The sequence below is a fragment of the Chanos chanos genome, chromosome 3, assembly GCF_902362185.1.
Source record: "Chanos chanos chromosome 3, fChaCha1.1, whole genome shotgun sequence".
NCBI lineage: Eukaryota > Metazoa > Chordata > Actinopteri > Gonorynchiformes > Chanidae > Chanos > Chanos chanos.
Window position 1 is genome coordinate 47283754 of NC_044497.1, and position 24078 is coordinate 47307831.

A 24078-nucleotide genomic window follows, 5' to 3' on the forward strand; every position below is an offset into this window, starting at 1 on the left:
CAGTGTGGCAGCTCAGCGCCGTGTTCAGCAAACTGCCGTCTGGTTCTGCTTAACAATGTAAGGTCATAGGAAAAAACCCTCAAATCCTGAATGTGATCAGAGCGAGGGTATGTATGAACACACAGCTTACTCCACCCTTTAAGAGAATTCAGAAAAACAGCATAATTACTCTGTTTTACGATCATAAACACTGACCTTTGCATATTTGCACACAACCAGAAGTTGTCGCTGGCACACACTGGAAACGCTCATGAGCTAACGTGCTAACTCTGCCAGTTCGGACCATCTAAATGAGTTTGCTTCAGGTCGGATTTGCCGCTGCAATGAGCGATTAGTTTATTTAGACCTTGGCTTTTAGGCATTAGCTCAGTTGCTAAGGCAGTGATGCAAACAATGGGTTGCTAGCACTGCTGAGTGTTATTCAATGACGGCTTGGACGTGGCTGACAGAATGCTAGTGTGACGAGCCAGTGAGAGGTCGCATTAGGAAGGATGGAAATGGAGAGCAAATGTTCTTAAAAAAAAAAAAGAAAGAAAGAAAGAAAGAAGAGACAAAAAAAACAAAACTCAACTCTAAAACAATTCGAAATATGAAAAATTGAAAATAAATAAACAGAGCTACATGGTCATTTTTACAAAATGAGAAAATGGAAAAAGAGGAAAACTGAGAGGGGGATAGCACTGGTGCCAGTATGACCGGCAAGCAATCCCAGTCCGTGAGACTGCTGGCACATAGACTTTACGCAGTCTTGATTACCACTCAAAGGCATCTGGCATGATAAAGGCTCATTTTCAGGTTTAGTGTTTCTCCCCAATGAGGTCATAACATCTTTGGTTGGGCAAAAAATAATAAACACACACACAAAGCAAAATTTAAAAAAAAAAAAAAAAATCTACATAATCTCAGCAGACGTGCTTAAAGATCTAAAAATAAATAAATAAATAAATTGTGTTATGTTAATACATAAATGAAGCCTGTTCATTATTATTATGTGCCAAATCTCTGTTAAATCTAATGAACCACTTTAATGGAATCTAATTCCCTCATTATACAAAGTTCAGGTTCACTGGATGCAAGAAGTTCCGCTGTGAACACATTCATCGAGCCACTATTCAAATGACATCCACGGCAGAAATATTTAACATGCTTACAGCAACCAGTGATGTAATTACCACTGGAAACTCTCAGCTGAGTTGCACCATTAATTCATCAAATTCAGCGCTTAAGAAACATTCTCAGAACTAAAACAGAAGTTAAGTAAAAAAAAGTTTTGAGCAGTTATTTTTGATGAGGCCGTAACGTCCTGAAACTGTATCCGCTCCTGTTTGCCAAATAAACATGAGTGAATGGACAGACTGTGTATGTGTGTACGAACATCTGTTCCACTATAGTTACTCATCCCTCTGCATAGAACCACAATGAGTTTCCGGACATATGCAAATAGGTCCATCTGGGCTCCTGGCACTTAGCCCAACGGAGCCAAACAAAGCATTGGCTCACCTGATGATTCGCTGAGCCGCATACTGGTGCAGGCTCCTAAACTGGGCAGACATGTTGGCCAGGGCTGCTAGACAGTTGGTGTGCAGGTATTTATCCTGGAGGGGGAAGGAATTAAAAGACATTTATAAATAATGAATTATTCTCAGCACGCGTTTCATACTCACATTTATTGGTCTATCAAAAAAAAAAAGAGACGAATCTACCACATATCTGTTTCTGTTTTCCATGGCCAGTGATTGTGACTGATTTATTCTTCTCAAAGCAAAGAGATGAGCAGTTAAATTTGTCGACCGCATTTAGTAAGAGCGTTCACACAACGTTAAGAGGTCAAGTGTCTGTAATAATGAGAAATATGATGCAGTGGAGCAGTGAGATATTGATGAGAGAGGACTGGGTCTGGGACAGGAGTGTAATGCATGGGTCTTACCCTGGTTCTGGTCATATTGAACTGGATGGTGCGAATGACCACCAGGATTAACAGACTACCCAGAGAGATCTCAGTCAGTGCCCTCTCCGTGTACCAGCTAATGTTCTTCAGCACCTGAGTCAGAGAGAGAGAAAGGAAGACGTGAAAAGAGTGAAAGAAAAAGAGCAGCGGAGGGTAGGGTGGAAGAGGAAAAGAGGGGGAGAGAGAGAGAGAGAGAGGAACAAGATGAGTAAGGCTGACAGAGAGAGAAAAGAAGATCAATGATTTTTTTTTACACCGTCCGCTGTGTGATCAAAGAGAAATCTTTTCATGTTTTGACAGATGTTTTCAAAGGAAGCTTAATCTACGTGTATCAACGTCACTCAGACTAAAATTCGAAAAGGGGAAGTCCATATGAGTTTTAAAAGAATCATAATTTAAGGTATGTATCACAAGTCACCATTAATGAAATGTTTCATGCAGTGCACTTTACGTTTGTCAAAAATTCTCCAAAGCACTATCGCCTACTGCGGAGCAAGGATCAACAAAAATATGAATTAATCAAAGGTACTCCTTCACAAAAAAAAAAAAAAAAACATTTTATACTACATCTGCACTAGACTGACATAATTAGGGACTTAATTATACTAGTCGCAGGCAAGCTTCTCGAGCGAAAAAAAAAAAGTCTGAATAGCTTTTGAAGTGTGTACGCCTGTATGAGGGCTTGTTGGGATCAGACAGAGGTAGACTGTCTAATTTGAGAAATACAGGCTTTAACTGACCGGGTCACTGACCTCGGAACTTGATGACCTAAATGGCACTGCCAAACCACTGGGGCAGAAACATAAACACACACCCTTACGCCTTAGTGCTGCCAACACACACACAGACATACACACCGCATACACGTACACGTGTACACACCCTCCTATATCACACAGTACACACATTTATGCCTCAGTGTTCACCGACGCAAACATATTCTCTCTCTCTCTCTCTCAAACACATACAGATACACACGCACAAACACACACACTCTCTCACACACACACATTCTCACATACACATACACTCTCTCTCTCTCACACACACACACACACACACACACACACACACACACACACACACACACACACACACACAAAATACCGTTCTCTTCCCAACTCACTACCTAAAAAGTACCGGTCTCCCAGACACTCCCAGTTAGTTAAAATGAATAGCATGAAGAGACATAAACTCTGGCATGTCCTCTCCTTGGTCTCTCACAGTTCTCTAATGCTGCTGAAAGGAGAGTGAGTTCATGCCATGACTATAGACTCATTCCCAGTTGCTGACAGCCAGTTCTCTGGCTACAAATGCCAATACTGTCAATGCTGTGTTTTCAAGGGCTGCTTAGCAACCAGATTTAACAGCACACCAGGTCAGAAAAACAGAGTCCCCACGGTGGGATATTCAGACATATGGATCGACAGTCTGAGAAAATACATGGCCACTGAGCATGCACTCAAGCGTGCACACACACACACACACACACAAAAAATCATTACAGCATTTAGATGAATATTTAATGACCAGCTCCCCTGTTTTTATCTGATTTACCCATAAGCCTTATGACTCGTGCACCAGTTGCATCAATATCTATGATGTTAACAGGCAACTGCATACTGCCCGATTCCTCAATGAGATCAGGTGCTGTGCACAGACTAGGGTTGAGTTGCAGGTAAGCATACACAAGCAGTAATGAAAACAGATACAGAGCCACTGGGCAGTGCACTGTCTGTCCAAAATCACCGCTCTCCATATGATGCAGCAGACAGATATGCTACAATGCCTTTGTGAACAGGCTGTTCATCTGGAAAGACAATGAGATGCATCAGGGAGGTTTGGTCACTTGACTGCAGCCGTCAGAAATATATGAATCCCAATTCACAGGAGCTAAGCATGCCCTAGCACATACATAGACATGCACAAATCTCTCAAACACAAAGACTAATACATTCAAATTCCTCAACACACACTCCATGCCACCACATACAAACACAAACTACATAAAGTATTCTGTGTGCTTACTGGCATGTTTTTCCTTGACTGGGGTCAGACATGGCCCTTTGACGTTGATTTGAGAGAAGGGGTGTGTGTGTGTGTGTTTGTTTTCTGGTATCTTACCCGAGCTCACACTGCACCTTATGAAAATTACATGTGAACAGAAAAGAGCCAGGTGGAACACGTTTCCATCCAAAATACATCAGATTGCTCAATGCCCCAAACCCAGGCTATGGGGAAAAAAAAAGAACAGAAAAGAAAAGAAAAAAGAAAAAGACAAGAAAAAAAACTCACTCTCTCTCAAACACACCGCCCGCCTTACTAAAACTCAATAAGCTACGTGTGTATTGGAGAGAGAAAGACAGAGAGAGAGAGAGAGAGAGAGGAAGTGAGAGAGAAATAGCTTTAAAATGTCAAAAATGATTCACAGATAATTGGCGAATGAAGGTGAGGTGTCCAGCCATCCGGCATGGTGCTAAATGGATTGACCCGAGTTCTGCTCAATCATAACGTCTGTTCATCGACAGGAAGAGAAACGGGCGACGACGAAGCGGAGGCAGGCAGGGGAAATCCTCCATTTTATAACCTTGTAATTGCCCCGTGAGAGGGAGATACGCAGGAAATGGCAGTTTGTGATAAATGCCACTCTGCAGACACGTCCTCAGTATGAAAAGCAGTTTTTAAAACTCCGTTCCGTCAGCCCTCCGGATTATGCCTCGTCCCTTTCCATTTACCAGTCTCCATTTCATCTTTCTCCATCCATTAGTGTACACAACCTCACAGAGTGAGTCGAGAAGCAGAAAACGTCTCTGTCTGACTCTACTAAGATTTGAAAGAAAGATTTCATTGCCTTTTTCAGCACTACACCGTGTCAGTGCTAATAAAGGATCAAAGGGTGTGATTTTGTGTGTGTGTGTGTGTGTGCGTGTGTGTGTGCGTGCGCGCGCGTACGTGCGGGCCCACGTGCGTGTACTCACCACCTCGTGAATGGAGCGGTTGAAGGTGTCATCCTCGGTAAGGATCAGAAGGATAATAAGAGCCATGTACACATGATGGGAGTTCCTCTCCTCCACATGATAAAGGATCTCCAGAATGGGCATGACCTAAACGGACAAAACCGTTGCAAAGTAACCACACACACTCACACACACTGCACACTACACAAAGAAGGTATGTATTGATGCCATAGTGTGTATTGATGTCATATCCTTTTTCATAAGAGTTCACGCCTTTTGTCTACGATCTCCTCTACCCGTCAGTTTTGCGTATGCGCATGTGTGTGTGTGTTTGATTGTCTACCTCCAGTCACTGTCCTGTGTCTGGTGTGAGATATTTTTAGTGGCAAAGATAAAATCTTGCCTGTAGTACGTGCACAGATTTGAAGTGGAAAATATACGTGAAAATTTAAAGCGTGTTGCATAGCTCGTGAGATATAGCTAGTTTGTGTGGGTGTGTGAGCGTGATGCAAAGCTGCCACTGAATCAGGCTGTGTTGTGAAACGCAGCATTCCTGATATGCACATCATGTGGGGGGGGATGAGCATTTGAGGGGGCAGATGGCTCCAAAGAAACCACCAGCACTTAATCAACATGCACCAGGGACACAAAACCACGGCACCAAACTCAGGCCTGGGCACGCACCAAACGCTTCCGGTGCTAGTGCGTGTGTGTGTGCGTGCGTGTGTGTGTGTCAGTATCACTTTAGACCTCTCCCGTTACAAGGACCAGGAAAACCGGTGTCTGAGTATATACCTGTAGGTACAGGTGAAACTTCTTTGAAATATCTGTAAACTAGCCTTTATCTCGTTTCCATATAAAGACCCAGATTGAAAGATAAAGAGAGATTACAACCACTACCAAGAAACCTGCGCCATGTCCTCTGATCTCATCTGTTCCTATTTATTTGGGCAGAGACCCAGGAGAAGTGGAGGAATGACTAGAAACAGAACAAAGGCTGCAAACACATTTGGATAAATGTTTTTCTGACACTGAAGCCAAAGCAATACTGACAGACTTGACATAAAAACGCACCGGCACGGACTCAACTCTGGGATCAGTTTTCTCTACCTTCAGTTCTGCGTTGGTCAACAGGGGAAAAATATCATCCAGTATCTTCGTGTTATGGACACGGAAATTGAGTCGCATCTTAGAAAGTAATCAAACACACAGCATGTCCAGGCTGTGGAGGCCTTTTGAAGAATGGCTGTCATTTAGCTTGTGTACCATTACTGCCTGTGACGTTAATGTTAGTGACTCCTCTGTAATGGATGCACAGTTATGACTCCAGAGTCAATATTACGACTCTGTCACTCTACTCACTGAAGATATGTCAACAGATACGCACTCTGGGTAATGGAATGAGACTATAGTGGGTTTTGGCTTTGGCAGATATTCCTGGTTTGAGGGGAAAAAAAAAAAAAAAAAACCCAGCTTTGGTCAGAAACTAATTCTTCATTTTGAGAGTGAGAATGAGAGAGAGAGGGAGAGGCGAGGGATTTCAGCTTGATAGAGTTCTGTTTGAAATGACACCTAATGACACCTAATGATTGGGGAGAGATAAGCATGGTGATAAATGCACCTGTCTTTGACTGTAAATGACTGTAAGAGGAGAAAGATATGCAGAAGATAGAAGTTGAGGGGGGCGCCCGGAGCACTGCTAGGAAATTTAGAAGAAAAATAAGTGCAAGATGATGGGTGATGCACGTGGTAATATTGAGAGAGAGTGTGTAGATTCAACAGACTCCCTGTAGCTGTGCAGGACAATGCCTATATCTTAACAATCTGGTTTTTGTTCAGAAGTAAGTGTGTGTGTGTGTGTGCTCATAGTAACATTCTGGGGCGTGTGTGTTTTCGTGCCTGTGTGTGGACTCATTAAGTTCTCCAAACCTTTACGCAAAGTTCTCATTTATATGTTCTGGTTTAGCGCGCACGTGCGTGTGTGTGTATTTATGTGTGTGTTTGCGTGCGCGTGCGTACACTCACCAGGTTCTCCATGTCTGTGCGGGACAGTACATATGTCCTCATATTGGCGTTCTGGTGCAGTAGAGTGTAAAGGAGAAGTGTGGCCTGGTCTGATCTCTGCTGCTCACACAGAGCCGTGTACAGACTGTTAAAGTTAATCTGGAATGTGTGGGGCTGAGGAGAGGGGATAGAGGACGTGTCTGAAAAACACACACACACACACACACACACACACACACACACACACACAGTCAAATGACCGACCGTGTAGTTTACGGGGGATCTTTCATAAGAAGGAATCATTTCTGCATTGTTCCTTCTAACCTTGAAAACCATCAACAGTCAATACATGAAGATCAATACAGTCAATGTAAAATCAATGGCGCACTCTTTTCACTGAGCTGGCATGGAACTATTTTAAGCTGCCGCTCACATTCTTTTAGGGTGAAAATGATGAACTGATTTCATGAACTCAAAGACGAGTTCATTTCATTTCATGAGTTAATGTGTATCGCCCATGAATAAGAGGTATTACCATAAATAAACAAATCACTCACTATTGGTCCCCATTAAGCACCTACTTGCCTACATTCCAACTCTGTGTTATTTCAGATCACTGTGTAATTCCTGTGTATAAAAAACACCCTATGTCAGCGTACCTTGTGTATTTTTAAAGCAGGTAACAGCTTGTCTGTAAGGGTTAGGAGAATCTGGTCCATCTGTCAGATTGGCCAGAACCAACAGCAGTAGCAAACTCTGATTGGACAGTGGTAATGGGTTCTGCTCCTGGTCCAACCCATGTTTGCCTCCAGCTCCACCTAACGTGAATACACTCCATAACCCGCCTGCGAAATAAACACACAAACACGTCATTTAATGCAGTTACATTTCATAATGTTTTCTTACCATAATGGTGAATTGGTAGGACAATAAAGCTTGATTTATAAATTGTGAGAGACATAAAATAAAGGAGAGAAATTGATTAAGAGATGTTTCAGACAGAAACAGGACTGCACATGTCAGAAACAGGAATAACTGATTTGAGGCGTAACACGCACTTATACTATAAAAATACACGATTCCGTTTCAAAGTGGATCTTTCCACAACCATCCAATAAATCAACTGAACTGTTGTCAACTGGACCAAGAACTTTTTTTTTTTCCCTTCAAAATCCCATCCATAACTTTCGCACACTAACGACAGAAGAGAATAAAGACACTTGTATCTAAGCGTTTTAAAAACATCACTTATGCACGTCACTAACAAAGTTGGAAAACGTGGCCTCCGGCGAGGAACACGTCAACTGAAAAAATCTTAACAACTCAAGGCATTCAGTGCTTCTGTAGGAAGCAGTAACTGCGCCGGGAGCCGAGGCTTCAGTTGAACCCAGCGGAGCAGAACATTCTATTGGCTCCCGTGGTAAGGTTCCACGGCTCCCTCTATGACATCACTGTCCTCTCCCTCATTTTACTGTCCCTGGATCCAGGTAGTCTGGTCATGAAATCTGGTTACTATAACTACAGTTTCAAACCAGACATGACATAACAATAATACGCCGCTTCAACCGGCGCGAGAGTGCGCACAATACGGAGATCTGTCTTCATCCATGATAATAAAGACTGACAAGAAGGGAAAGATGAATGAGAAACAGAGAGAAAGAAGTTTGACCACAGCGTAACGGATAACAGACTGAAAAACAGAAACGGGCACAACAAGAGCTTTTGCTAAAGGGGATTTATGTTTACTTTGAACCATTTTCCTCAGATTTTCTTAATTTGTAAAACTATGTTCTATTGATTTAAGAAGTGCTTTTTTTGTGTGTGTGTGTGTGTGTGTGTGTGTGTGTGTGTGTGTGTGTGTGTGTGTGTGGGACATTGTGTCAATAAATAAAACACACAACTGAATACACTGCATCTTTGCCTCCATCTAGAGGTCAGAAACCAGCCCGGTCTCTGGGCAGATCTTCTTTGAACAGGATCTTTGCTTTAACAACCACTGGTGCTGCTCAGAACTTCTGCTCAGAAGACAAACTCGACAGTTCTATCCTCAAACAACACCACAGCTCCTCTGAGTTAGGCATTAATACATATGAGGATCAAATCAATTCTACTCAAGTTCCAGTCACATCAAAAGCTTACAGACTGTCCATTGAGTTCTGAGAAAACTTATCTTACAGAGCAATCATGAAGAGACCAAAATAAACCAGTGCACTCAGCTGAACTGGTGAGCAAGTGTGTGTGTGTGTGTGTGTGTGTGTGTGTGTGTGTGCGTGTGCGAGTGAGAGAGAGAGAGTGTGATGGATAATCTGAAGGGAAAGTGAGCTGGGGAGGAAAAAATATGTATGCGTGTATGTCATTTGTAAATATATACACATACATATCTTAATCTTTACACATGTGACATGCACATATGCGTGTGTGTGGCATACATTTACATATACATACACACATATATACATAAATATATATACAGTACCAGTCAAAAGTTTGGTGTTCAAGTGAATGGGAATGGGTGTCCAAACTTCTGACTGGTACTATATATGTGATATATATTTGTGTGAGTAAGAGTAAGAGAGAGTAAGAGAGCGAGAGAGAGAGAGAGAGAGAGAGAGTGAGAGAGTGAGAGAGAGAGAGAGAGAGAGAGAGAGAGAGAGAGAGAGAGAGAGAGAGAACACTAACTGACGTCTGTCTGTATTCCTAACGACCTGTGGCGGGACAGTACGGCCCCACTAGCCTGGAGACAGAACTGAGCCAGCAAAGATAAACAAACAAACAAACGCCATAAAAAAAAAAAAACTAAAAAAAAAACAATGAGACAGGCAGAAAAGGGCTCTGCAGTGGCCATTTCCACTGACTGCAGTTCCGTGGTTAGGCCCCTGCTGGGCTAGCAGTATCGACGATGTAGGGTAAGGTTTCTGCTACTCAGTCCAAACCTCAACCACAAAAAGATCAGATAATAAACCATGCTTACGTAAGAGGGTCAAGAGCATTTCTATTGACCACGCACAGTATATTTATGCTTGGCTATTAAAAGAAGGCCCGCTGATAAAACGGATGAAAAGAAAAGTAGGTCCCAAGTTTGGTGAGCAGGTTGAGACAGAAGGATGGTATGTTACATGAAACACTGCTGAGACATACTGGTACTGTGTTTGATAGGGCGAACATGGTACATCTATCTCTGTGTGTACAGATGCGTATCTAGAGCAGATCAGATTCAGTAATGAGGAACCTTCTCCTGTTTGGATGCGCTTTCCTTAAGGAGAGAACCACAGAGAGAGGGGTACCGCTGACCTAAAAAAAAAAAAAAAAAAATCCACTTCAACTCCATTTCTCTCCCTGTGTTCTATGTGCACATGCACCCACACACGTGTACATTCACACACACACACACACACACACACAGGTCCTTTTACTTCAGTCTTGTTTGTTCTCTGTCTGGCTTGCTTCCCCCGTCCCGCCACCCAAACACAATAATGCAATCTCTCATGTGCTTCAGCGACTAGCCAGAGCATTACACAGCGAAAGACAAAAATGACCCAAACAGAAAAAAACAAAAACAAAAAAAAACACAAAAAAAAAGAAGGGAAAGGCCAGAAGAAGAGAGGGGAGGTTGAATGTAGACACAGAGCCTTCATGACTGGTGAATATCTCAAGCAAAATCCCCAGAACCACACTCACAGAAACACAGTCAGAGAGAAACAGAAAGAGAAAAAGACTGATACGATATGGGCCAAACAGAGGGGAAGACTAACTGAAAAACGAGAGACTAACAAACAAAGCGTTTTCAGTCAGCCTGTTGTCTATATTAGTGCTCTTTGGGGAGCTATAGTTTACTGTCTTACAAGATCTACGCGACTACTTAACATAGCCAAGACACAGGCCTGTGGTGTTCAGCTCCCCCCACCCACCCACGGCACAATTCAGATTCCTATAGTCCTTTCAGCTCCAAAAGCAGTTTGAAAGCAGAACAGAAGTGAAAGAGCTCGGCTAAACCTCGACAAATGAATCCTTTACCGTCACACCAATGCTATCAAAATGACACGTTTCATCTGCATGTTTCTGTATCTGAGCTGTACCCTTTCTATCCTGAGGTGCATTTAGATATCTCTGCTGTGTAGGGAAACAGTTCGTCCTCCTCAAGCCCCCCGGGTATCAGATTGGGAAACCCAGTGCTAGAGGGATTAAGGGCATAGTCAGGGAATGAAGCGGGGTTAAGGACACAGTGTATTCAGACTGAGCAGACAGGGGCTAGACGCCACACTATTCAGGCTTATTTACAAGCTTTATTTGTGGAGTTGCAAATGAATGAAGACATGGTGGCCGCCGTCCAGGAGCTTCAGATGTGCCGATGACAAATACACTCAGGGCATACTGAGCGGTGCGGGCCATCAGTAAATAAACACGCCGTCTATAATGACATCTCCATTTTTTCCCTTACTTGCTCTCTCTCTCTTTCTCTATCTCTCTCTCTCTCTCACACACACGCACACACACACACACACACACACACACACACACACACACACACTCAGACACAATCTCAGTCTGGCTCTCGATCAATTTCTCTGAAACATATGCCTTTCAGTCTTTATCTCTCCTATCTTTTTCTTTTGTTCTCTCTTTCACACATAAACGCTCTCTCTCTCTCTTTCACACACAGTCAAAACCACGACTCGTTCTTTCTCTCTCCCTCTCTCGAACACACACATATACACACACACACACACACACACACACACACACACAAACACACACTCTTTTTCTTTTCCATCTCTGACCTGAGTTCACACACAAAACCCCTCATACCCTGTCAGCGACTGGGAGCTGGTGCCCTGTATGGTTGATTATTAATGGATCTCCGGTGGCCTTCACTCAACTATCAGCCCAGCACCATGACAGTTATTCCTGAAATGTGGCCCAGTGGGACCAGAGGCTGACTTTGCTCCTTATTCTAGGACTCTCAGAGAAACGAGAGGTGTCGCAGACCTCTCCACTAGAGCGGTTGTGTAATAACACAAACCAAACGGGGGGCGGGGGGGGGGGGGACCAAATTCCGGAATGTCCTGTGCACTTATACGGTTTAAATTAGATCAACAAAGCTGACAGACAATGAAATACGGGACTCAATTCAGGTCTCGGTGACGTACACAAGATGAGTTCAGGCTGCAGGTTAGAATTCAAATGAGAGTTAAGTCAAACTAATCACGCCCGTAAATACATAACGCAGGCAAAGCCGATGAGCGGTTTTTCAAAGTCAAAAAGACAGTTTGCATATATAAGTAAAGTACACTGCGCTTTGAGGTGATATAATGGATTTAAGACTCAATGAAGGAAAAAGAGTGGGAACTAAAAGCAGCGTAGAAACATTTGAAGGTCAGACTGACAGACGAACGAGGGGAAAAAAAAAAAAGCGGCAACATAAATCTTCAGATATTCGCCCGTAACGTAAAGGGGATAAAACAAAAAACAAAAAAACACAACGGTGGTGTGATTTTCTCAGATGCAATCCAAAAGCCTTAGCAACAGAATAAATCTGTGTGTGAGGCAGTTCCAGTTTGCTGTTAACACATCTAAATATATATAACAAAACATGTGCACACGCCCACACACATGCCCACAGGAAAAAGAAGAAGAGCATTCATTAGCGACGCGCACGCACACTCACATAGATGCTCGCAGATTGACCGCAAGCGGCACGGGCAAGCGAGCAAACTTTGCCAGCTTCCTGTTCGGTGCCATTCGTCTGTTAGTCTTTCTTCTGTCCCCCCCCCCCCCCCTTTTTTTTTCAGGCCTCCTCCACAGGACGTGAGACAGGTGGCACTAACAGACTGGCACCACCATGCCAACCCTCGACACGCTTTACGCCAGACTTCCTAAGGGCACGACTCCCTTTTCGTACACACGCACGCACGCAGATACACACACACACACACACACACACACACACACACACACACACACAAATATGTTTCCAAGATTCCCTCAGTAGTTGTACAGAGTGTTCGCCAGAGAATTAAGCCTTAAAGAATGATCAGTTTGCCATGAAAAACACCATCATCTTACTGGGACCGGCGAGGCTAACTGGGACTTGTTAACCATTCAAAAATATCTCGTGAACAAAATACCCTCAGACCTCGGAATTGTAACCAATTCAGCGGTTCTCACCGAAGCAGTTTTCCAGTACCTGGAAATGCACTGACGCTGTACTACACAGAGCAGGGGGAGGCTGTGTTGTCAGAGCAAGATTCTGGGTACAGCCAAGACACTACTGATTACACAAGTGAACAGAAGTGAAATTACTAGATAGAGGAAGAGGGGGGGAAAGGAAAAAAAAAAAAAAAAAAAAAGTTGAAATCAAGGACATGTTGCAAAAATGACGCCGCCAAAGACAAAGCGTGCCTTCACTCTGTGCCATCTGCCAGGGAAGAGGACAGAAGGCAGCACATATATGAGAGCTGTCAGAGTTCTGAGAAGTTCAGTTCTGGCTTCCTGACACTGGCCTCAAGAATACGGAACTGACTGAATGATGATTGTATGAAGTGTGTTTTGGAAAGACAGCTTGAACATTTTCTGTCCAGCCAGAGAGAGAGAGAAACTGGTCGGGGTTATCAATCAAGAAGTGCTTTTTAAAAAAAAAAAAAATGTTTTACAGCACAATATAGCAGAATATTTCATTAGAAGTAACATGATTTCAGGCCTGTGGAATCTTAATGATGGAAGCTTAGAAGTCTCATTGGACAGTAACAGTGATGTCGTTAAGGGAGCTAAGGAGCCACGAGAAAGCCAAAAGGAAGTCTGATGTAAATGGCTTATCTGTTTTTCATGTTGAAGTCTATCCAAAGTTCTCTTTAAGCTCAAGAAAACCCGTCATGTATCCGAGAATACATCATCTCCTCTATCTGAAGGTTTGACCATATTTGCGAGGACAGAAAACCAGCAGGTGTACGAATCATCGCCACCACCAATCAGCTCACAGTCACTCCACCCACACTGATGTCATGGCCTTATGTACCTCTTCTCCCCTTCTCCCCTTCTCCCCTCTCCTCTCCCCCCCTGTTGTGTTGTTTCTGCTGGCTGGCAGAGCGGGGTGAGAGAGAGAGAGAGAGAGAGAGAGAGGGAGTATTAATCCTCTGTGTAGACGTATCGTCAGCCTTGAGACTGGAGAGCTGTGACAGAACAGACCGGCTGTCCTGCCATGTTCTGTTTTTGGGAAAGCTGAGCCGGTCCAGGATGAACCAGCACGGTGGGGGGACCAAAAACAGGCCAGGAGGGGGAGAGTTATGAGGGGTAGTTCTGTTAGAAAGACAGGGTTAAGGATAAATGATGTGTCACTGCTGAAGGGGGAAACAAAAACTAACCCTTATCTGTAAACGTGTGAAAACACACACACACCAATAACTAGCCATGAACTCACATTCTTTGACTCATCAATACCAGACAGTCATCTAGCCTTGAAAAAAAGTATAGATTATAAATGAGAGGTTACATTTAAACAAAAGCTATGTTATCAGCAGTGAAATGGAAAAGGGTCTCCCCAGCAGCCCGGCGCAATGACCAGCGCCCTCTGGGACACGCTCACTCAGTCATTGTGTCGTTCATGGCAAGAGAAATGTCAGTGTCCAGACACTTATGGTGTAACAGCTCAGGCTAGTCTGGGTCAGCTCACTTAAAATTCCAGTAATTCAACAGTTCACACAGAGGTGAATTGCATAATTGGACAAACGCCCATTCTGTGAATAGAGCTCTTTTTTTTTTTTCATTACACCACCGTTTTACTCATCAATGTTCCTCGCTGAGCTACAGAATGCGAGCTGAATAGAGTAATAGGTGAGACCTGCCGTTCTGTATTTCGCTATTCATAAGACACAAATAGCTAACAGATACATCTAATGCCATGAAAGAAAACCGTTTGTAGATATTAACCTAACCCACCCCCCTCCCCTCCCCTTGTTAAAGGATTGGGGATTCATGGCATACACACATATAATATATCCACAGTAAAAATAACAGGCATTTAAAACCCAGTAACAACTACGTCCCCAAAGCCGGAGAAATGCGTCAGTGTGTGTGAAAGTAGTGTGTGAACTGTAGTCTGATCTGTCTCACACACGGCTCTGACGATGCTGTCAGAGAGTGTCTGTCTTTATCTCAACAGGACAGGGGCAAAATGAGAGGACTGATTGATTAGAAACGAGTGTGTGAGGAGAGGGTTTAGAGAAAGAACACACACACACACACACACACACACACACACACACACAGAGTTTTGTGGTCTGGGAAAAGCCCAGTCACTCTCAGGATCCCCTGGCTCCAAACACAGGGAAACGACACCACCATGGCCTCAAGCGACACCCCACAATGATATATGGTGCACAAGTGTGTCTGTGTGTGTGTGTGTGTTCCCATAGACAAGCCCATAGTTCCAGTAAGAGTTGGGAAATAAGCTTTAATTCAGCATGTAGATGTTATCTTTGTACATCCTCCTTTGAAAGATGGCACCACACAAAACGGGAAAGACGAGACTCTGACCGTTATGGAAAATCATTTCTACCAAAAAAAAAAATAATAATAATAATCCCTACTTCCTCAAACATCAGAGATTCTCATCTCTCATGTGTATGAAGTCTGACTTCTGGTTACACAACAACAACAACAACAAAACATTCATTAGAATAACCCACTCTTTATGTGTCTCTTTGACCAATATTATTAGATACTTAAATAGAACCAGTGTAGCTGGCAGCAGGGTTTTCCACCACATGGAGCCGTAGAACAAGGAATTCTGTCCATCCCTAATCTTGTCTAAATCTGCCAGCCCGGGTCTTTCCGTCCCGCGGAGTCGGAAACAGGATCGGTTTAGAGGTTCTGATGGGGAATGAAAATGGGATGAACATTGTGGGAAGGAAAGAATGCATTAAAGCAATGAAGCTGTAAGCCTATGTCTCTGTTAAGCCTGGTCTGCTCTGTCAGACAATGAGAGGGCATTGTCTAGATGCCATGGCGTGATACACACACACACACACACACACACACACACACACACACACACATTCACACTCACACACACATTCACACACACAGTGTCTCTGAGTCACATATTACAAACTTCACAAAATCTCTGTCCAGTTTCAGTGCGGCTGAGAATTTCTGCAAAACAACCCAAATGTTCACCTCATACAAATATTTCTCACACCAGTATGTGTGACGGACCATCGTGAACGGTCAAGACAAACGTGACCGTGATTAGCATGACAACAGGCACAGCGACAAGAGCCAGCAGTCTGCTGAGTCTGTGGGTCCTGGCTCTGCTTGGTAATGAAAGTGAATTTCCCTGAGTGAGTGTGTGTGTGTGTGTGTGTGTGTGTGTGTGCGTGTGTGTGTGTGTGCACGTTCGTGTGGGAGGAGGCAGACACAGAGACTCTGAAGGGGATTACGCAGAAAAGAACGAACATCAATCAAGCAGCAGGGACGTGCTGGCTACTGATGATCCGCTGATAGTCGTCTGCCACCAACAATGTGCACTTATCTACAGGAGACCTATGACCACAGCTCCATTTCCACACCGTCCACCTCACTCACGCTCTCCCTTTCTCTCCCTCTCCCTCTCTCGCCAGTTTGTACTCTTGTTTTACACACCACCTTTCTCTTGGGGTTTTTTTTTCCTATACACGGTGCTCAGGCTTGACTTTTTAAGTGTCTATTCTCTCTGTCTCTCTCTCTCCCTGTCATTCCTCCTTTTTATCTCAGAATCTCTTTTAAAACAACCCACACAGTCCAATGGATTATCTCAGGCTGTAAGGTTTGTTAATACTTCAGACATCCTCCTTCTGATTCGGCGACACATTCCTAGGTGGCTTTAGTGACGTATGAAACCGTTCTGAGGAAAAAAAAACCCCATAAAAACATCATTGTGAGGAACGAGAACAGTCACTGTTATTGACACTGAGAGCCAAATCAGACGCTCAAACATGATCCTGCCCCTTCCCCGTGGCTAAAGCAGAACACACCTTCTTCCTGTTCCCTTTAAGTGCTTCCTTCTGTCTCATCCAATAAGAAAGCAGAGTAAAGAAGGACAAACTGGCCACAAGCCAAAAGAGTTTGCTCTTTTTTTTTTTTAAGTAATTGTTCATTTAATGCCAATTTCCCCCCAAATTTGGGCTTCCCAATTACCCATTACCTCTTGTATGTCTCCAAGGACAGACTCACTGAGTGATTTAATGCACTCAGATGAAGGTGGTATTCGACACTTTCAGCTACGTAACCACCTGATCGCCAGTGGCCAATGATGAGCAATGAGATGGAGAGAGATCCATCCGACACGCCCAGCCACCCACAGGAGCTGGGCCAGTCGCCCTTTCCCCCCCGGACCCTGGCTGCAAATTCGGCACAGCTGGAATTCAAACCGCTTGAATTGTGCAGTGTCAGACAGGGCTTTAATTGGGTGTGCCTTAACTGGCTACACCACACAGAGTCCCATCCAATGAGCCCTCTGATCACAAGCCAGTCCACACCATCAGAACAGAAAACCACCGCACACAGCAGCGGAATCAGCTGCGGAGAAGAGCAGATGAGCGTTCGGTTCTACTGTCTTTCATCGAGAACCAATTGCTCTCAAAAGTCCGCCGCACGACTCAGACTAAGCATTCCATATAGCTGACCTTAGCTAGGAGAGTGGAAGTTAACGACAGCGAAGCAGAGACTGCTGGGGGATTTCTGGGATACTGCTCATTTCATAATGCCACACTGGAATGTTTGCCCCACGCAGAACGCAGAGATGTGCTGCGGTCAAACCGAAGAGAACAGGAAGAATGTACTCAGCATTACATAATGTTTGCCAGCTTTAGTCACTGTGTATAAACAGCCTTCACAAACAGGTCCTCGCCGTCCTCTGGTCGCACGCGCAACTGATTGCGGCCGGAGAGATCGGAATGGATGAGAAAAACAGATTCTCTTTCTCCCGGCTACTGTGTGGGGTGAGACCGAAAGATGAATATAATTTCGGTGATCCCGCTGTTTAAAATTATAGGAGAGGTCGGGGAGAGGCGAAATAAAGTGGATTCGCAGGAGGGAAGGGTGTAAGAGCTGTGTGCAGAAGCTGCAGTTGCTAGGGGCAATACAGAGAAGTAATGAGTGCGTGTGTGTGTGTGTTTGAGAGGAGAGAGAGAGAGAGAGAGAGAGAGAGAGAGAGAGAGAGAAAAGAAAGAATGAGAGAACGATAGAGCGAAGGAGACAACACAGTGAATTGAGCACTCTCAGAAAGATGACCTTTTCTTCACCCTGAGTGTGTTCATCCTACTGTCTCTGCTGAATACACTCTTCTCCTCTCCCTCTCTCTCACACACACACACACACACACACACACACAGACAGACATTGTGTTCATACAAACTAAGCTTGCCATATAAACAACGTCTGAGTCCAGACCACACAGACAATTAAAGTCACACACACAACTCGCACTTATATATTTACTGTGTGTACACAGAACACGCATGCATACACAAAATACACAATGTTAACACACAACGCAGAGCACACAATGTTCTAACTGTACTCAGCATTTCCTCATCCACACACACACACACACACACACACTTCACAATCTCTTGAGTCCACACATTAGACACATAGTTTCCATGTACAGACAGTGAATATACACTCTGTCTCTAGGAGATTTCACCACCTCTGCAAATCAGGCAGACATGCCGACATGACCTTCACTTGAACCCTGTCTGGCACCCTGCACTCATTGGTATGAAGGCTTCAGTGAGGGGGGGGGGATTCAAGAGTTTGGCAGTTGGAGGAAAAGAGACGGCATAAAGTGGGATGAGAAAGAATGAGATATAGGCTCAGCCTACAACTAAACAGATATTGTACATACAGCGGAGAACACGCTAATGTGACATACAACGGAGGAGGGACCAAAGAAACGTAGACAGACTAAGGTACGCGTATAGATGCGTGTGTTTGAAAGGGAGGCAGAGAGAGAGGGAGAGGGAGAGAGGGAAGAGGAGAGTAGGGGAGAGAATTCTAGAACAATCAAGGATGCTCGTTAATGTCCAGGCTCTGAGGTTCAGATCATTACTGCATTGTACATCTTATTAAAAGTGGCTATTCAGTCAGACAGACGCACACCCTCACCCTGCCAAGCACTGTTTGTTTAACTCTTTAACATTACATAAGTAAACTCAGCCCAAGACCTCATGTCCAAAGCTAATAAATTATATCACAGCCAGGTACAAAAAAAACAAAAACAAACATGCACCAAATCTCCTCAGACATCCGGACTGTTTAAACTTTCTCCCTTTTTTCATCACAGCTGAAAACCACTAACATCACACAGCAAGTCTGAAAAGACCGGGACCAGGTGGGGTTACCGTGGTAACCAGGTTTTGGAAACTGCATGGGTCCGCATGACAAAGAACTTGTAAACACACCTGTGCACAACATATGAACGCGCATAAAAGGATTTGTAGTGTTTCAGTATTCTGTTTTTCATTGTGGGTAGAACCGTAACTTGGGAAAACCATTCTGGGCACTGGAATGTAAGCATTTCTTGCTGCTTACCAACAAGGCAACAAGGTCGAAGCAACAACACCCAGTGCCTTATTCAAAGAAAGTTAGCAAAGTATTCAAAAGATCTTTTTTTTACACTCAAACAAGTTAGCCCAGGAGAGGTAAAGCAGACCAAGTTTCACATTGACCTCTCAAAATCTTAGTCTAAGTTTGGCACTCTGGACTATTCTTCCCAACTTTTTTAGGCCGGTTACCAGCTTTTTAAAGATGACTCAATCTTAAAGCTCACCGCTTCCTCAGATAAAGAGCCTACTACTGTAACCACCACAGTCCAAAACACAACCAACATCTTCCTGTTTATAAGACACAACCAAGAAAGACCACATTCTAAAACTATTTCTACATGTAAATGAGTCGTATCTATCTGTAGATACTAATGGGTTTTGTGAATGATGTATATATAGTTTGCCCATTTCAAAAACTTTTTTTTTTTCCTTCCTTTTTTTCACCCCAAACCCAACTGACGGAGCAGTGGTGGAGAAGTGTTGTTCTACATGCCTGTGAAATCCAGTTTAATTTCAGCACCTTGGGCCCTTCGCCCAAGTCCAAATCAAATACACGCAGAGGAATAACTGCTTTGTGATGCGTGGAGATGCTCCTGGGTGGGTGTGTTTCGGTTAGGTTAGGATGGTACTCACTGGCCACGCCGGACGCCAGGCCATACAGGAGCCCTCCTCCAGCAGACTGAGGCTGGAATACCTGCGTGGCCGGAAGGGGACATTTCTCCTGCCTGATGAAGTTATACAGGAGGGTCTTCACCAGACGGCTGGTCAGAGACAGACTGGAGAGAGAGAGAGAGAGAGAGAGAGAGAGAATAAGCTTTCAAATGTCAAAAATGATTCACGTTATCACAGCACAAAAGAACACCAAAAATGTCAACATCCAAACACAACACCGTGCCAGAGATGAGTGGATAACAGTTGCACATCATCATTTTGTTCACTGGATATTTCAGACTCCAACTCTTGACTACAACTGCTTAAACATTTAATTTTGGCATATTATACATACAAAAATGTTCTAAATTATTTTCATACCTAAACAGAAGTGACAGATTTCACATATCAAAATACAAGAATAATAGTATTCATCATCATCATCATCATCAACAACTAAGAATCATCATCAAATACAACTTTAAAGAATACAAAGGACATATTTTCTGACTTTTGTTAATCATGATTCTGATTGGCCAATAACTTTAAAGCCATGTAGTAGTGTATTGCAAAACTATGACCATCAGAATGACACGTGCAGTGTGGTGCAGACCTCTTTTAGCCGTGTTAAAACCCCAGACTCCTCTTTGTGTGCTGGGGTTTCTGTGAAAATCTACTGAAATTAACACCGTATTTGATCAACTTCTCTTATTATTATTATTATTATTATTGGAGTTAACGAGACCAAAATTGCCGGAAATGTTTTAGAAACTGAATAGCCCTTGAGTGGTTTCTGGAGATTACTCAAAGCTTTCACCGTTCTTTGTCTTTGTTTTTCACTGAACCCTGTGTTTTTACCAAGACCCAAATATTTCCGTTCGAAAGAGGGCTACCACGGTTAATAAATACATTTAGGTGCCTTGCGGGGAAAAAACATTTGACTTCAGAATAGTTGTCTGAAACAATAAGAGAAAAGCCCCACAAGAAAAACACTGGTGGGTTCCAGCTTGTTTTGTTTCGGTGTCAGTTTGACTCTGAAGTGCTACTGTAGGAGAGAAAACAGCACTTTTTTTTTTAACTGTGTGTGCATATAAGTGTGTGTTTGTGTGCATGCGTGTAACCTTTCCTTTTTTTTCCTGGCTGACTTTTGAAAAAAGAGCAGGCAAAAAAACAGAGGAAAACACGTACGATTAAAAAAAAAAAAAAACCTCTGATGAATGAAACTCACATTCAGTTCCTAAACACAGTCACGCTGGACAACAAACAAAACCTCTCATAAACACAAATGCAACACAGACATTTCTACCACAGTCTTACACAACAAAACCACGCAGACAATTACACAACACAGTCACGAGTGACAATGTAACACACAGACAGTTACTAATATCAGTGCCATCAATGTTTACGCAAACACGAAACACAGACATTTTCCAAAAGTGCGAAACACGCGCATACACGTACGCGTACATATAAACGTACGTACACAGTCTCCATTAAACATAGGGTAAACATAGGCAGCCCTGTTGTTTTTCTGTGTTGACCGCAGTAGGTCAGAGTGTGGGTAAAAAAAAAACCCATTGGAGAAGTCAAGTTCCGCCCCACCAGAGAGATGAGAACACTGGCTGCCCACTGCTAAAAATCTTGGCAGAGTGATTTTCACTGAACGTGGGAACGGTACTGAGAAAGCTGTCTGAGCTGATTTGGGTTATTTTAGTCAGACGCGCTAGTCAGACGGCACTCCCTTCTAAGAGTGAAACTACATTCTTACCATTATAGGGCAGAGTATTACAGCAATGTATCAACTGAGCAGCAGAGCTCTCTGCTTGGCTAATTAGCGAGGGGATCGGCTGTCGACTCATCATCACATGGAAATAGGACGATATGTATCTCAAAAGCCACACCAAAAAAAATCACCAGTTATTTTTATATTAATTCTCAGTCAACAGGACATCTCCCTCAATCCTCGTTACTTATAAACATCTGCAAAACGCATAGACATTAATATAGACCAATTCACTTACCATCGACCAGTAGTTAAGCAGCGGTAGATAAGCCCCTCCCTCAGGATCTCTTTTTGGAAGAGCTGATAGGACAACAGAACCAGTAAGGTGGTCACAGCCTCAAACAGGATGTTGTAGGTGATGTCCCTGAGTGAAAAAGGGCAGAGCAAACAGGAAGCTGTAAGCAAAGCCCAACAGGATGGTGTACATCACATCTCATGTTACAGCACTGATGGCATAAACAGAAGTCCCGCCAACAGTTGCTACAGTAACACACACACACACACACACACACACACACACACACGTAGATTGAATGAGAGGCACTGGCATAGTACCATTAAATGTGCGTTAAATGAGGAGAAAGAGGAGGACAGATAATATTCAGGGTTAAGGGTCCATGTTATGACTAGACGGGTCAGAGAGAGGGTACCGTTGATTACATCTTGGTTACAAACCCGAGAGCCGGTTATCTTGCCTTTATCACTGACACACACACACACACACACACACACACACACACCTGGAACTGAGAATGAGTCCTATGCATCCAGGTGAGGAGAAATAAGGTCTGAGACCTGGAGGGCCAAGGTCCTACCGCTTTTTGACCTAGTCTCTTAATTACAAGATCATTTTCCTACTGTAAACAGGTGGTCACACTCAAAGGCCACTCTGTTCAATTAATATAGAAAGCAGCAGGATTTTGGCCTTCCATGACACGATTAGGACACCTCTGATCTAAGTGACAGGGCCGCAGACAATGCCTCAGGGATGAGGACATCTCTAAAATCATTCTTCTGAAAAACCTCCGTAAGTGCAGCGGGCAGATACAGCTCTCCTTGACTGTCTAGAGCTTTTTCTTCTCTTTTAAATGTTGTTTGATTTGTTAAGATTGTAACGAAATTAATACTATTACTCTAAGAGAGTAAACATGACGGCACAATGATCTCCTAATCAGCTGTTTTAGTGAAATGACCCCCTCTACCTTATAACAGTTCCTATACCACAGTGAATCTGCTCAGGTAATAGCTATAGTAATTGTCAGTATCCCTATCAGCAAGAGTGTATGTGGTCATTTTGCTGAAATGAACTCTGTGACTCCATAACTCTGTCTCTGGACTCCCCTCTCAGAGATCTCTATTGTTTCAGATTTCCTTCCCACCCACACAAAATACACACACGCAAACACACACACACAAACACCGATATAAAATGTAAATTCATTCAAAAAGCCAGATTCAGTTCCACTTCCCAGCGGTGATGTCACTTGGCACATGGATCTCTCACTTTCTTACACATGAGGCTATTTTTACTTTTCATTAAGAGGTGAGACAGAGGGATGAAGACAGCCTACAATGAAATGATGAGAGAGAGACAGGATGAGACAATGAGTTCATTTATAGCCACCATTTGACATCGGTCTTTTCACCTGCTCTGTCCGAGGCCCTAATAACGCGGCGCAAACTGCAACGACAGTCGCAGGTACTCTCATCTCCCACAGTGTTAATCTGCGACGTTACTGTCAGTGCAATTTCCTCTCGAGAGACGGACCAAATTACCTTCTATTTGTGAAGTGCGCATGATACATAAATACGTCCACAAATGAGTCTTTCCTGTTATTTCTGTTCAAAGAGAATACGTGAAGGCTCCACATTCCAATTTAACACAAAGACACCAAATAACTGAAGTATGGACGCACTGTTTTAACATGTTTAATTAGAGAAACCAGAGCAAAGAACCAGGAGCTGGAGGTACGGTCAGATAGTTGTGTATCACTCCAGCGATAGTGTTTACGCTTAATGATTCTGCATCTCTTGTAAGAGATTTTCAACACAACTTAAAAAAAAAAAGAAATTTACTTCACCACCTGTGCATGTAAAGCAAACAAGCTGGATTCTCTTGAAATACAATAGGCTCTACTTCGGGGTTTAAGA

The 24078-nt window shown here is 43.4% G+C and overlaps 1 protein-coding gene across 2 annotated transcripts in view; it reads right to left on the bottom strand.

Annotated features, from left to right (window-relative positions):
* Window positions 1-24078, bottom strand: part of dym (dymeclin) — a 70405-nt gene that overhangs the window by 34922 nt on the left and 11405 nt on the right. For both annotated transcript variants that reach the window (XM_030768288.1, XM_030768287.1), the window contains exons 7-13: window positions 22166-22291; window positions 20124-20266; window positions 7569-7754; window positions 6931-7109; window positions 4927-5052; window positions 1928-2041; window positions 1501-1595 (exon numbers count right to left, since the gene is read on the bottom strand). In XM_030768288.1, the coding sequence (XP_030624148.1) occupies window positions 1501-1595; window positions 1928-2041; window positions 4927-5052; window positions 6931-7109; window positions 7569-7754; window positions 20124-20266; window positions 22166-22291 (969 nt within the window). The remainder of the gene's footprint in view (window positions 1-1500; window positions 1596-1927; window positions 2042-4926; window positions 5053-6930; window positions 7110-7568; window positions 7755-20123; window positions 20267-22165; window positions 22292-24078) is intronic.